This window comes from Astatotilapia calliptera, chromosome 10 (assembly GCF_900246225.1).
Source record: "Astatotilapia calliptera chromosome 10, fAstCal1.2, whole genome shotgun sequence".
Lineage (NCBI taxonomy): Eukaryota > Metazoa > Chordata > Actinopteri > Cichliformes > Cichlidae > Astatotilapia > Astatotilapia calliptera.
Window position 1 is genome coordinate 16116967 of NC_039311.1, and position 12420 is coordinate 16129386.

Below are 12420 nucleotides of genomic sequence, written 5' to 3' on the forward strand. Positions count from 1 at the left end.
ATAAGCTTAAAAATCCTGTATGAAATTTAGTGGAAACGGCTCCTGAGCCAAATAACACGTAAAGAGATTTTGGTACAATCTGGATTTGGAATTTATGCTGTTAGATTATCATTTTAAACCACAGCTTGAAAACTGGAACTGAGGCAAAGGTTAAACTGGAAGAGGTTGACGTTTTTACTTCACCATTATTAATAAGGTGTTAGCTCGCCTTTTGTCTTCTACACATGTTTCTGTGTTTATCTTATTGTGTTTTTATTGTTCTTACATTTGAATTGTCAGATGGACTGTAAAGGTTCCTAGCAAAGGCATTTCACGCTTTCATCGTTTAACAAGGGCCTAATAAAAGTCTTAAAGTTGCAGCAAAATCAGCAAATCTTGATGCTTATTCTGCTGGCATAAATAAAAACCCTGATGATCAAAGAACAACACAAGCCAGCCCTTTTTCTTAGCTAAATCAGATCTCAGCAATCTTAAAGGTGACAGCGTACCAATTCCTTAGAGCCAGAGAAGATAACAAGCTGAGCTCTGAAGCCCATGATGCAGCCATATTTCTCAGCAGTTGTTGATCCATCATTCTGTCTCACCTCTCTTTAAGGCAGCAGTTTTTTACAAGATCAGAACAAACTGAGAAGTGTTGTAATGCAGTCCAACAGCTTAACACTGAAGGCCCCTGCATATCAGCATATTAGGGCTCGAGCAAAGATGAATGAAGGGTAAAAAAAATATATCCCGGAAAATGGGATTCAGCTTTTTCTGTGGTCTTTGTGTAGTTTGCAGTAAGTGGCCAAGAGAGGGAAATCTTCCCTGCCAAAGAAATGTCCCAAAGTTTGAGGCAATTACTGTATTTTAATGTTGTGTAAATGTGACATAATCCGATGGTCTTTATACACTTTCATCACATAAGGAAATCCAATAAAGGACATGAAGCGCATGGTTAACATCCCTGTCTCGCACATAGCAGTTTTGCAGGCATATGCCAGCGGATTGCCTTAGTAATAATCTCTTAAAACAGCAGGGGGAGGGCAGTGATGGGATAGAGCTGGTAAACAGCTTCCTACACGGCCGAGAGCGGCTTTCTGATGTGAATTCGTATCCCCGCACATGTGCATAGACGTCACCTAGTCCCACTCCATTTCCCCTCTTTCCCTTGTTGCCTTGTTTTAAGCGTGCAGGCATGTTCTGTCAGATCATACTCATATTATTAAAGTATATAAAATACATGAGATGAAATTGCTCCAGACACTGACTGCGTTTGTAATCACTGTGGTCACGGGTGGGTTTGCGTGCAGGTATGTGTCTGCATGCTGGTGTGCACACGTGTGTGTGTGTTGGTGCATGCGCAAGTGTGTTTGTGTCTCATCAGAGGCAGATGTTAGGCACATAGATTAGGTCTGGCCGGGTGTGTAATCCCGGTGTTACTGAGAAACAGCGTGGATTTATAATCACCCACACAGCTACCCCTCAATAAGCAAGAACTGGGGAATGGTAATCTCTCGTATTTTTCCCACTCCTCTACTCATCTCTTGCCTTTCTTACACGGTCTATCTTTCAATCCCTTTCTCCTTTATGTAACATCATTTAATCCTTCTGTCCATTTCTTCTCTTCCCTGCTGTGTCCAGAAAGATCATGAAGAAATTCATTGTTAAAAGAAAAGGAGCAGAAAGGAAAGGGAAGAAAAATAGGAAATGTTGGAGTAGAAAGCGGTTTTAAGTGGCTTAGCTGACTTTGTGGTATAAATGCCAGCTGGTCCAATGAAAAGCCAGCAGAGCTAAAGGGACTGGCAGGTCCTCATCAGTGTCCCCTGATGCACGATGAATAAACACAACAGTCACTTTTTGTTTATTTTTCTATGTCTTGTTTCCCTCACACCCACTCATGTTTGCCTTTAGTTTGACCCCGTGCCTGTCACCAGCGTGCTTGGAATACGCTAAACAAGTGGGATGGTTATCAAACAAGTTTGTCAGAGAGACAGTGTAAGTTATTGGAACATGTTGCACAATCCTTTGTCACCATAATTTAATGAGCTCTAAATCTGGACGAATAAACTGCTTGCACTGTTTCGCCTCTCTTTTACCACTGCGCAGGGACATTTGTGGTGTGTGTTTATATTCCTGTTGTTTATTCTCAGTACCTCATACTGAGCGAGAGGCAGCAGTAATGTTGTGCAAGGTTATGCACATCAGGGTAATGTCCTGTGGGTAATCACCCCTAAATTTTTTCTTCTTCCAGTAAAGACCTAAATTGAAAACAGGAAATAATTCAGAAAAAGCTGACGTACCACTGCCCCTTTTTAGAGACACCTGGCTTTCTCACCTGAGAAATGTTTAGCATATTATGCTAATTGACAAAATCTTATTTTCTGTTTTGCCTTGTTACGACAGGCAGGGGTAATAGAGGAAACATAAATTCAGGTGTTGTGATCACATTAGGGAGCAAAACAGGCTGATTATTTTTAGGCTGTAAAGTTGGTAATAGAAGTTTTAGAATGTCTCCCACAGTGACAAGTTTCATCAAGTTTTATGAACACACTGTAGCGCATAAATTTTTCCTGGGCTGAAGAAAATAGAGATTTGTCTCCCTTGAGTTCTGCCTTGTACCTGTTTGAGTCTTTTGTGGTTCATGGTTCCTGCAGGGAGAAAAAACAGAGCTGGAACAAACCAGGCAGCATTTAACTATGAGCTATTTCCATCTATTGCACTGACACAAACTGGCATTCACTAAAAGATATATGAATCGTTTCACTCAAAAATGATATTCTCAGTAAAATAAAATAAAAAACACTGGCAAAATGACTGCCTTCATGGAAACACTGCTATAGCTCTATATAGTAAAATGCACATGTTGCAAATACTCTTTCAAAGAAAACAATTTTAAGATACTCTTTCTTATTCTTCCAAACCTAAAGCACGCAGACATGCAGTCTTCCCAGATATTGTGCATAAAAGATGAATGTAGCTTTTGGGTCTGAAAAGTGAAGCCAGTGCGGAAGTGCCTTAAGCCTGCATTCTTTCTGTTAGCCAACACAGGGCTGGTTGTAAAAACTGAACGTCTTTTCCTAGCTCACAATGGGCCTTCGGTAGATGAGCATGCACAGCAATAAACATAACTGCATAAATTCTGCATGATAAAACACAGTGAGCAGTTGACCATCAGTGGAAATTGTATGTGATACATGGATTATAAGGTAAAACTTAAATTAACAATAAATAAAACAGCTGTACAATTTGATTAAATGTTAGAGTTATTTCACCAGGGACATCTGGCATCTGGTAAAACTGCCCTTAATGGGCTTATATTTATCTGGGGGGAAATATGTTTGCATTATTTAATGTACAAAACACACTGTTTTTCCCCCTCTGCATTGATGCAAGGATGTCCTTTCACCTTTATCCCTGAGTGGGCATTTAACATGTGAATCTTGCAAAATTCACACATCAGCCAAGACTTAAAGTGGTGTGAACGTTAATTTTGTCTGACAACTTAAATGTTGTAAAATCAGAACTTTAGCAGAAATGAGAAACTGACTGATATAAAAGTAAAGACATTTGTGGATCCCGTTTGTGTCACTCTTTCATGCCTGCACAGTCTAATGACAAGCAGAACAGGAAACTGTGTAATTGAGCACACAGTATAGGAGTTAAACAAACAGATGTTAACATTAGCTAGATTAGCTATGGTTGATACCTATGCTAAGCACATATTGGTGTCTTGGATGATGGGAGTGCTGAAATTGGACCTCTGCTGGTGCTGAGCTTAACATGATAAAATGCAGTGTATCACTTGGTTAAACAAATGAAATCCAGTCTAGGAGAGTCTACATGATAACTGAGAGTTTCCTTCAGAGCAATCAGACCATGCATTTGTGGTCAGAAGGTTAAATACACTGATGATGGACATGAATATTATGAAAAATGTTTAACTTTTAATGATTAATTTGAACTGTTCTTTTTCCAGGGTGGAATATGTCTACAGCATACATCTTTAGTGACTGTAAAAAGCATTTGCACTACTGATGTGCGGATCGATACTGAAATATCGATTCCTCCGATACCAGTCATTTATGTTCTAGAATTGATTCTCACATTAAAATATCGATATTTTAGTAATGTAGAGTAAATTTGTAGCTTATCATTAACAGGAACAGAGTGGAAAGAAACTATATCATTTGGATTGTCTACATTGGAAGGAACTACTTCATCTTCCGCCTTTAATAGTCATGTGCGAAATACGGCTGTATAAATGTGTCGCAGCCCCTTGGCGTGCGCACTCACAACAATGGCTGGGCGTAAATGGAGTCATGTGCGGATGTATTTTACCTCCACAAACAGCCAAGATGCGGTTTGTGATACATGTGGCAAGAAAGTGAGGTGTTGTGGCGACACCATTTACCTCGTCAAACACCTCAGAGTAAATCATATCACAGAATATGACAAGCGTATGTTGAGGCGAACTAAAGACGAGGAGGGGGACAGGTGCTGCTAGGGCGAGACAAACGACTCTCGAGGAGTCCTTTAGTGCTGCAGGCAGGCAACATGCTCAAATGGCGCACAACTTCAGTTTTCTGTATGATAATTCTGCATTATTAAGTGATAAGAACAAGTAATCTGACGTCCTGTAATCATTATGAAGCTATAATTTGAGGTACAATAAAAGATACAGTAAAAAAAAAGGTTTTGTACAAAGTATCGGTATCAGATCAGTATCGCCGATGCCACCCTGAATTATACTTGGTATCGGACCGTAAAGCAAATCAGTGGTGTCGCACATCACTAATTTGCACTCATTTCATTGACCAATATTCAGAACAATTGGAAAATCAAAACTCACTGAAGTGAATCCAAGAAGAATAGCAGACTGAACCAGTGGTCAAATTCTCTGAATTCTTCAGCTTCACCTCAAACTTCATTCACCATGTCTTTATACAACAATTTGCATTCAAGCATGAGTTATTAATAATCTCCGGCCCTCTTCCACGGTGTGTCTTTTGTCCTCTCCTAATCTTGTATTTCTCTTCTCATCAGGGTGCCTGATGCCTCCTCAACACCTGACACGAACCTTGTTGATCACTTAGCATGGGTCTAGTCTACTCTAGCCCTACCCTAGCCTACCCTTAGGACCCTTACTGGACAGACACCGAACTTGCAATCCTCTGCTCCAAAGGCGTGTAGTCTAACCACTACTCTAGTCTCTACACTTCTCCTCTCCTTATCCCCAACCAGTCACGGCAAATGGCTGCCCCTCCTTGAGCCTGGTTCTGCTGAAGGTTTCTTCCTGTTAAAAGGAAGTTTTTCCTTCCTACTCAACACGTTCTCACTCCCTAAGTTCCTCGGGAACGCTGCTGGACGTGACAAAACGTCAGTATACTACGCCCCGGGAGTGAGAACGGGCTGTCCTACTGTTGTCAAGTGGTTGCTTATGGGGGTGTTGGGGGGTTGGGGTTTTGATTGTTGGGGTTTTCTATGTATTATTGTAAACCTTACAGTATAAAGCACTTTGATGCGACTGTTGTAATTAGGCACTATATAAATACAACTGAATTAAATTGAATCAACCACTGGACAGTTGAAACTTGGACACAACTGAGTGTCCCAACAAGACAATGATCTCAAACAAAATCTGCTCTAGGATTGGATAAAGTAGGTTAACATTAAGCTTCTGGAATGGCCTTCCTCAAGCTCCGACCTCAATCCTATTTCATTCCAGGGTTAAAAGCTGTGTAGGTGCCAGGAAACAGACTTATTTAAATATCCAGCCAGAATTATGCCAGAAGCCTATTGATGGTTGCCAAAAGCATCTGGTGTAGATATAACTTTCTAAGGGATATTTAAACAAGTTTTAGTTATCATGTATGCATACATCTGAGCCTGTATGAATAGTTTTGACCCTGTAAAGATTGGAGAAAATCCCAAATTATTCCAAAATTGACTGATTGGTAAACATCAAAGACACCAAATTTTAAAGATCTTAATAAATAATTGGTATGGTATATTTAATTTTTAAGTTTAAGTGTTGCTGATTCAGCTGTTGTTTATATGTTAAACATGTTCACAGAGTGCTTGATTTGCTTTTTCCGCCTCAGTTACCATTTTGGCACTTGTAATGTTCCTACTATTTTCACGTATTAACATTAATTTAACTTTATAAATTCTGGTCTCCATGATAGTCACACAGGATGATAAAGCAGGGCAGGTTTTAGGCAATCCTCCCTTATGATTAACAACTGCAGTGTCCCTCAGTTTCTCAGTCAGATCGACCTCCACTCATCGTGTCTAATTTGCAAATACCAAGATGGTGACAGCCATAATTTTTTAGCTTGAGACTTGTAAATAGGACTTCACTAACCTGTGGGTGGCATCCATCTTTTATATACAGTCTGTGATGCTCCCTTTGTAACTTCACATTATCTCAGTGCATGCATACATAGCACCTACATATATATCTGTCACACATGAGTGGGTGAGTGGATAATCTTTTACTAAACAACTCTCTCCTGCGTGGCACTGCATCTAAAAATAAAAACATGCTATTTTTTTTGAGGTCATGTATATTGTGTTGAGCGACATGCAGGGGAAAAACATGCATTAATACTACAAAAAAAATGCACAGACACACATCCACAACCCTTAATTGGCCAAAATGTGTTGTATGTGCCAGAGAAAATAAAACACAATCGGGGGAATGCCTGGTTGCCATGGGAATGCTTTCTGGCAGGTAGTCAGCTTGGTGATGTTTATACGAGGAGGCTTGGATGGCAACAAGGAGAAAGTCTGTGTATCAACTCCGCGGGGGGTCGGGAGGATAATCAAAAACCGCAAAGATTCCTTTGTGTGTGTCCTTGTTAGTTAGGGCCACAGACTGGCTGCCTTCAACCTTTTTGTCAACAATCAAGAATTAATTTCTTACCTTTTAGTGATGCAATTAAAGCTACTAAGAAATGCCACTCTACTCAACAGTAGGAGACCTTGTGACATTAAAGTCGCACTAATTTGGATCTTGTGCAGATGTGCATGCCCAAATACCCGAGGCTCTTGATGTTTCCACGTGTCCAAACCTTGTTTACCTTGCACTGGGGCTTGGTAGAGCTCTCAGTTCATTCTCAACCTGAAACAACCTGCACTTTAGCTCCCTTTCCTCCAGCTGAGTGCCCCTAAAAACAAAAGGGTTGAAAACTCTAAATGAGCATTTGAGCAGTCTGAGACCTGAGATTACGGTTTACTTACACATAACCACACTTCATTATCCAAAACTTTGTTTTTCTGTGGCAACTCTGTAACAGTATCAAAACTAGGGGAAAGGGTAATAGGTCTTTTAGGTGTTTCCCCGATTGCAAATGCCAGATGTTCATATTTGATAAAGGTTTTCATAAAAAACATACTTCATTTGCAGATGGTAACTGTAATATTACTATTTTTAAGTGCACAGTAAAATTTTAAAATATACCCTTGCAACAATTCCCTGGCTCTTGTGCAGTGCCACTTTTCATGTAATACCACCTGCATTAGTGCACAAGGAACTGCACAGAAGCCTGAAAATTGTGCCTAATATTTTCTGGGCGCATTTTTCAATGCCCGAGGAACAGGACTTAAAAAATCTCCATGCAGACAGCCAAAGGATTATCTAATCACAGATACATGCCTTTTAGAGATGCACCGTCTGCATAATTTCATCATCGCAATGGGTCAGAATGGAAATAAACTCCCAGGAACAAAGAGTACCACACAATAAGCTGGATCCATTTATTCAAGTCAGCAAATAATTCAGTTCCTGAGGTAAACAAAAAGGCATAATGCGAAGATTATGCTGAAATCTGCTCAACTGTTGACAGCGTATAGAGGCAAGGGAATCTAAGCCAAGATCCTAACAGCCTTTTCAAATCACCTCTGATGATTTCAGAATGAAATTTATTGTTTAACTGATCAAACACGTTGTGCACTTTACATTTTCAGGGGACATTATTATGCCTTCATGTCTTCCCAGGACATTGACAACTTTAAGCTCCGCTAAATGAATCTGCCAGATTCCGGTGGGGAGGGAAAGAAAAACATAAGAGGCATGACAAGACTGACTTGATAGGATTAAATATTTTATGGGGATTATTTATCTCACATAGTCTAGGTTGAGATCTAGCTAACCTGCTATAACACACCCATTACACATTCGCCCCGAGGACAAATGCCGTTCTCGTTCTCTCATTCTCGATAAAACGTGAATCTCCTTGATTGGGGAACATTCTTCAAGTCTTGTTAATGCGCAGCCACTCAAACACCCATGCAGCGCTGCGCTTCAGCATGTGAGTGACCTGAAATAACTTATGATCCTGTAGGAATGAATGGTAGTTTGCGAGATGATTCAACTGCAGTGGATGGCAATAAAGAATAAAAAGATGACAGCAAAGATGTCTCAGTTGCTGGCAGCGTTGATTCACAGCACTGAGGTTCTGGGTTGCAAACCTCTGCCTGTGGAAGCTGTTGTATTGAGTTTGAATGCTCTCACGGTATTCCTGTGGGTTTCCTTTAGGTGCCTCAGCTTTCTTCCACAGTCTGCAGACATGCAGGCCCGGTGAACTGGAAACTGTAAAGTGCCCACAGGTGTGAATGTGTTTATCCATGTTGTAGTCTGACCTGTCCGGTATGTTTCTTTGTGCAAGCTGTGGCACGCTTCAGCCCCCCAAATACAGAGTACATCTGAATAGGAATTGGATAGAGAGGATGAATAGATGGACGATGCTATTATAAGACACAAAATACATTAGGTGAAACTAAACCTGATCACAATAAGACATGTCAACTGGTATGTGTCTGTTACTGCTGGATGTTACGGTATTTCCAAAGAGTCCATCGGCACAGTATCTTTCAACTCTGTCAATGAAAACCACTTTTGCAACAACAAATGCGCTAATTTAACACAAAAGTGCGGCCTTGGATTCTCACTACATACTTAGAGACATAGACGGCTTGTATTTACTTTGTAGCATCTACTCTGTCTTTCAATTTGATGTACATATATTGTTTGCTGAGCATTTTCTCAAAGGCATGTTTACCAGATGAGATGATGAGCGTAGTAACTGTGACATGAAGGTGGCTTTTAGTTCTGACATGAGCCAGATGCATAAAAGTTTATGCAAATTTACGAGTGAATCTGTATTCCTCTACTCATATTTGGAAACCCGTGCCTACGCATGGTGCTCTTTTATAAATCTCAATCAAAGCGAAACTTTACACATGTGCATGATTTCCACTTAGAGCTTTCATAATGAATGATGTAAATCCTCCCTTATTCCTCATTTGCATATAAATCAAGCAGTGATTAGACATGACAATGATAAAAAAAAAAACACAGCAAAGAAGAAGTGCAATTTCCTCAAATCTGAGACTGAGACACTAATATGAGTCGTGGACTAATTAAAATGTGTATTTGGTGATCTCAGTTCTGGAATCATGAACATAAGAGAAACTAGTGATGGGAGAAAAAAAGCTTTCACCTCTGGAAGTTCAGGGCAGAGGATCCTGGCAGAAGTAAAAACAAAATAAGACAGAAAAAAAAAAACGGAGACTGCAAACAAGAGGCAACAAGTACATCAGATCACAGGAGGAAAGCAGGCCATCATATACAGCTAGCACCCACAATTATTACACCGAAAAAAATAACAATAATAAGAGGAAGATGATGAAGAAGATGAGAAAGAACAAGCAGAACATGGAAAGGTCTGATCAAGTTGAAATTTGTAAATGGTACATATACAGTTACTGTAGGTTCATAAGTATTTGGACATTGTTTCACTGTTTGCTTCTGTACACCATCACAGTGACTCTTTGAAGATCTGACAGAACATCTTCAGGGAGATAAAAGATCTAGAACTGAAAGCTGCTCGTGTTTCTTTTTTTACCTCCTTAATTTATAATAAAATGAACAGGAAACAGGTCTCATCTGGTCATAAAACTGCTTGTCAGTCAACCACCCAACTATATAGGCGATTGTCTATTAAAATGGCAGTAATTCCTAAACAATATTAATGGGACACTTTTGTTAAATCCCTTGAACTAAAGCTTAAAGTCTGCACTTCAATCACAGGTTGACTGGTTGATTTAAAATCCACTGTGGTGGTGTGCAGAGGCTAAGTTATTGATGATGCGTTTATGAGCTGGAAATATATATATTGATAACAGGGAATGCAAGCTCAGCCAAACTGGCTGTTTTTCTTCACTTCTGTCTCGGTTCATTTTTCATCTTCTCTCCATTCTGTCGGGCTTGCCTCACGATGGTCTGTCACGGTCTGGAGTACGAACACGGTCCACACATTCTTCCTTTACAAATACCAGTTTGTGCATGGGAAGAGGTGTGTGTATTTTTGTGCACACGGTGTGTCTTTTTAAAAAAAATCCACAAATGACCCGAACAGCTACCATGAATATGTTTATCTTTAATTACTCCTAGCCAACTAGGAGTCAACTAGGAATATTCTCAGAGAACAGCGCTGTTTCGAAGCTTCGTTACGTGGAGTTTATTTTCATTTGCATTCCCTTTGTTGTGTGTGAACTGGGAATGCAGCAGCATTTACACTGCGTTATCAGCGAGCCAACCATGAGCACATGTCCTGGGTGAGTGATTCTGTACTTCACGGTTGCATGTCCACACAATTCTCTAAGCCGTTCTGCACATAATGCCCCGAAATTCATTTCACATATTAACACCAGGTGTAAAGCGGGCTTCAGTCTGCCTGAAGCACTGCTAAAGCTTCAATATATTCAAATTACATTATGTACATATTGATTAAATTAATGTGTTTTAATAAGTAGCTCTGTGTCCTTCTACTCACTTAGAATAGCCGATTCAGTAAATAAAAAAATATATCCTTAGTCCTGTATTTAATCATATCTACACAGGCCAGGTAACTATAACACATGTGCTCATGAAGAGACTCATAAGCAAAGCTACAAATATGAATAAATAAATAAATCCACAAAGGAAAATTAAATGATTGTGTAAAATCAACCTCAGGTAATCTTAATACTCTCGTGTCTGTGTGGGATGTGAGCGAAAAGCTCCCTGCAAAACAAACCTGAGTGCGCGTCAGTAAAAAATAATAAATGCATTAAGTATTGCACGGCTGAGTTAACAAAATAATTGTCTGCCAGTACATGTGCGATCTGACACAGCGATGAACGAAATACATGATTTGAAAATTTGCACATACAGGGGTACGCGATCTAAAACAAGCTCCAAATGTTCTTCTTCAGTGACTCTAAATAATACATGTAAAAGCACTGATTCAGAGCCAATGGCAGCCAAGGTGTAGCTGTGACGAGACACATATATTTCCTCTTATTCCTCCCGCTTACAAATGAGCCAGGGGATTGGTGGTGGATTAGTGCTTGTTTACACAAGGATAATAATGTCGGATAATAAAAGTGTGTATGTTAACATTCTTGTCCAATTATTTTTTTTTAGGTGGTGGACCAGTGTTCGAGTAGATTATAAATGTGAACCGTAACCAGAGAGGATCACCGCCACTCTGTGATTTGCAAAGGAACAGAAAATCTTTTTGTTTTGAGCGTGAGCTCATTTCAGCCCATCCCAGCCTGCTGCAGGTTCAGATCTGGTAGAGGCTCTGTTTATTCGTGTGGCTCTCCTGGCTCTCAGTGACACCAGGTTCAGTAGTCTTTCTAACTCATCCCCAGAACCTGCCAGACTATTAGAGCCAAGCCCTCCATGGTCTTCCCGTGATCCCCTCCATTCCTCTGTCTGTAAGTCCCAGGCCCTGAGGGGGGGCATAAGTTGAGCTGGGTGCAGGTTTAGCCCTGGGGGACTGGACGGATATCCTTCATAGGCTCGCCGAGTTGGGGGTAGAATATCATAAAGGCTCTCCGTGTCTTCATTTTGTTCCGGATCATGTCTGGACTCTTGGTACTCTTCATACACGGGCGAGGAGCTGTCGTCACAGCTGTCTTGGTCCTGCAGCTGCTGATCTCCGTGGTCCTGGTGTCCCTCCATGTCCTTGGTCCTAATGTTCATATTCCTTCCTTCCTCCTTGTACCTTCTCTTTTCTTTTCTGTCCGGGGTGTGTTTTCTCTCCCACTCTCCAGACTGATTCCTCTCCCACTGAAAGGTCCTCCTCCCAGTTTCCTGTGTCCTCTCACGGCTTTTGTCCGCGTTGTAGCCCATCACCCTGTAGTCCAGCTGCAGAGAGTGCGTGCTGCCTCCGCGTCTGATGTTCTGCTGGGTGTCATTAAGCTCATAATGGGATCCTAACTCAGGTGGACGCAGTCGTGATGGCGACACCCAGCTTGAAGTCTGACAGGAAGACTCCCAGCGGTATGCTGAAAATACAGTTTGGCATAGTTTCAGTAATAAACAGCATGGATTTAAGGACAATCTAAGAAAGGAATGGAACTTAACATGGTGTAATAGCAACATATGTC

The 12420-nt window shown here is 40.6% G+C and overlaps 1 protein-coding gene across 2 annotated transcripts in view; it reads right to left on the bottom strand.

Annotated features, from left to right (window-relative positions):
* Positions 1-7701: 7701 nt before the first annotated feature.
* Positions 7702-12420, bottom strand: part of fat3b (FAT atypical cadherin 3b) — a 67475-nt gene continuing 62756 nt past the window's right edge. For both annotated transcript variants that reach the window (XM_026181642.1, XM_026181641.1), the window contains one exon: positions 7702-12318. In XM_026181642.1, the coding sequence (XP_026037427.1) occupies positions 11561-12318 (758 nt within the window). In that variant the 3' untranslated portion in view covers positions 7702-11560. The remainder of the gene's footprint in view (positions 12319-12420) is intronic.